The sequence below is a fragment of the Lactuca sativa genome, chromosome 6, assembly GCF_002870075.4.
Source record: "Lactuca sativa cultivar Salinas chromosome 6, Lsat_Salinas_v11, whole genome shotgun sequence".
In the NCBI taxonomy this organism is placed as follows: Eukaryota; Viridiplantae; Streptophyta; class Magnoliopsida; order Asterales; family Asteraceae; genus Lactuca; species Lactuca sativa.
Genome location: NC_056628.2, coordinates 164,513,109 through 164,516,340, shown reverse-complemented (window position 1 = coordinate 164,516,340; position 3,232 = coordinate 164,513,109). Strand labels below are relative to the sequence as shown.

General features: G+C 30.6%; 1 protein-coding gene across 1 annotated transcript; it reads left to right on the top strand.

The window, feature by feature from the left end:
• The first annotated feature begins 301 nt into the window (after positions 1-301).
• Positions 302-1,631, top strand: LOC122194632 (uncharacterized). The gene is made up of 2 exons (XM_042895602.2): positions 302-816; positions 1,097-1,631. The coding sequence occupies exons 1-2, from the start codon at positions 337-339 to the stop codon at positions 1,172-1,174; spliced, it is 558 nt and encodes a 185-aa protein (XP_042751536.1). The 5' UTR covers positions 302-336; the 3' UTR covers positions 1,175-1,631.
• Positions 1,632-3,232: the final 1,601 nt, after the last annotated feature.

The following is a 3,232-nucleotide window of genomic DNA, read 5'->3' as shown; positions in this document are numbered from 1 at the left end:
CCTTCTCTCCGACAAACTTTCAATACTTATTGTGTTGTATTATGAGCTTGAAGGGATGTTAGTCTAAGAAATCTATTAGGCCCTTTTTGGTATGGGCCAATGTTTTATCATTCCATAAACTAGGTTTACTTAATTACTTAATTAGCTTCCTTTCATTTCATTGTAATTGTACTTAATCAGCTTCCCTTTCATTGTAATTGTATTTTTTTTCATAAGAATAGAAACCTTATTTTGTCTGTATTTTCGTTAGTTTACACTTTACATTGACATCCCCGTATTCGATAGTACACATTGTAATGCCCGCCCTGACGACATACAAAGTCTTAGCCGGCTTCCATGCCCCCATGGCCGTGCGGCCGTGACACTATAAAAGAAAGCAATATCCAAGTCTCTCTTTCAAAACTTATAGCAGAGATGTCGATGTCTTCTTCCATTATTAATCATGTCGACCAAGAAGCTACAGATATGGAAGTACCACGGGCAGAAGCGGAAGAAGCAGCCGACAATGGCGCCATGGCGTTTTTGCCCAATTGCATCCTTAATCTACTGGATTCTATCCGTGGCCTATTGATCGTTTATTACCCTCAAACATTTGGCGCTGTAGACATGCCCCCATCCCCAATTAGCTTTATAATTACTAGTTTGTATGCTTTTGCGGAAATGAAGTCGCAGGGATCTGATTTCCCTTTTACAACGCACCCTGGGTTCGTTAATGTAGCCCTTATCTGTCTCATCTTATATGGCCTGGCTTCTGCATCAGAGCATTTCATTTCTGCCATATTTCCGGGTTCGTTTTATGCCATCATTGTACGACTGGTAAGGATTGGTTGTTTGTGCACTATGGTGATATGTTTGGCATCTTTATTTTGTTTTTGATATTTCCATACTTGCTCCTTGATTTAACTCAACCTTGCCTGATCATGTGTAATTAGATTGCTCTTTCCTGATGTATTATAGGTTTCTATATGAACCATCAGCTCTTTGATTCTGTAGATTGCCTTATGGCTTTGATAACAATCTAGTGAGATTAATATTAATATTGGATATACCTGAAGAGTTTGTTGTATTTTGTTTATATGCTGCTAACTTAATGTAGGGCTGGAGAATCTGGGTAGAGCTGGTCTGCAGTTCCTTTGAGCACTGTCTTGTCTTGGATCTAATCGTAGTCTACTAATAGAGTGGCCTAGAGTTGTTCTTTCGTTTTGTGATTTTCCCATGAGGAATTAAAGAATTATGTAGAAAAGAGAATGGCACAACATAAAGATTCCCAAAATCTAGAAGGCTTCTTGACTAGATCGAAGAAAAAGGACTCGGTGCCAGTAAAGATGTTCAGAACATAAAATCTATGATCCATGAGTACAACCTTGTTCTACCATATACATCCATGTGGTGAACAACCTTGTTTCACCATAGTCATGGAGCAGATTTGATCAAGGATTATCAAAATTATTTTGCAGGGATGAGTGAGACTGAACTTCTACAATCCCCAAAAGAAGAAAAATAGAGTCTATCCATGTAACTTTAAATTGTTGTAAAGACTAAATTTCTTGTTGTAATATCAACCCGTTTGTGATTATCTTTTAGTTATTTTCGTTGTATGTCTTTATAAAGATAAAGAAAGGCAACCTCATCAGTTCTTTTCAAGTAGCATAGCAAAACTGGATAACTCTCACTGCTTTAGCACTGTCTGGCTTCGTGCATACCATATTATACATAAGTGTGCTGAAAACACCGATCGACCAATTAAATTTAAAATGACGACCAACATACATCGGAATGGATCGGATCAGTTTCAAAATTTTCATATCCAAATTGGATAAATAGGTTCTTAGATGACAATCTAGATTCAATCCCAAACCAAACTGATCCAATCAATTGTTTTCCAATTATCATCCAACTATTATCACGTTATTATTACATATTTTATAGATATTAAAAAAAATACCAAATTGTAATAAAGATGTACGTTTTCTAAAGTAGCTAGTATATTTTCGTTGCTGAACTTTCAAATTTGGATATCTGAAATATATTTTAAAACATATGTATGTTGTCTTAAATATATGTATGTGTTATATGACGCTTAATATTAAATTAATATACTGTGTAATAACAAATACAATAAACAAATAATATATAATCATAAATATTTTGATTAAACTAGAACAAACAAATAATAAAGACAAATATGGGAGGTCAAATACTCGATGTAACATTTATAGCACTTTTAATTACAGGCCCTTTTAAGACTATACATGTTAATAACCTAATAAGACATCTTATTGAACATTTTATAAATAGTTAACATATAATTAACTGTTTATAACTTTTTCGGAAAACAATGCAATTTCAATCAAAAAAATATTTTAAAATTAAATTAGGTGTCTATATGGTATCGATTCCAATCTTTTTTTTTTTGATAAAACTGGAGAATGATCGTAGACGAAAATGTTTTTTTTAAATGCTTTTTGTAGGGTCTTATGATCCCAATTTGATCATGATATTATTAAGCGGAAAACGATCAAATATTGGATCCTAATCTTGATTTGTTTTTACCGACAAATCTAATATACTTTTAAAGTACTTTTTAAAGTTAACTTATATCCATTATATGAGTTGAACCCTCAACCTCAAGAAAAGAGCACAACACCTCTACTACTCGTTTTGGCGTTTAAAGTGAGTTGGTTTTTTGGGTCAATAATATCAACGACTTTTATCTAATAAATGTATTTTTATTTTTTTTTTATTTTTTTATTTTTTATTTTTTTATTTTTCAGTTTCATCTTTGTACGGTTAACATGTAAGAATGTTGTTTTTTACTTGGTTAATCTTTAAAGCTTTATATCAATTTGACTTTTTTTTCTTTCAATTTTTCTCTTCAATATTGACTATTAAATTCATAATATATCTCTGATATTTTTATGGCCTTTATTATTTTTTAAAATGATGTACTAATTTTCTCCAATAATATAAACATGAAATGTGAATTTAAATTTAATAGTATTTATTTCAATTTTTGCAAATTGTAAAATATTGATTTTATTTCATGTTATTATTATTATTATTATTATAATATATATATATATATATATATATATATATATATATATATATATATATATATATATATATATATATATATATATATATATATATAGGTTGATATGTAGATTGACATCTATTGTGTGGACGTGTAGATAATGTTATTCTGTGAGAATTACAAATAAAATATGTT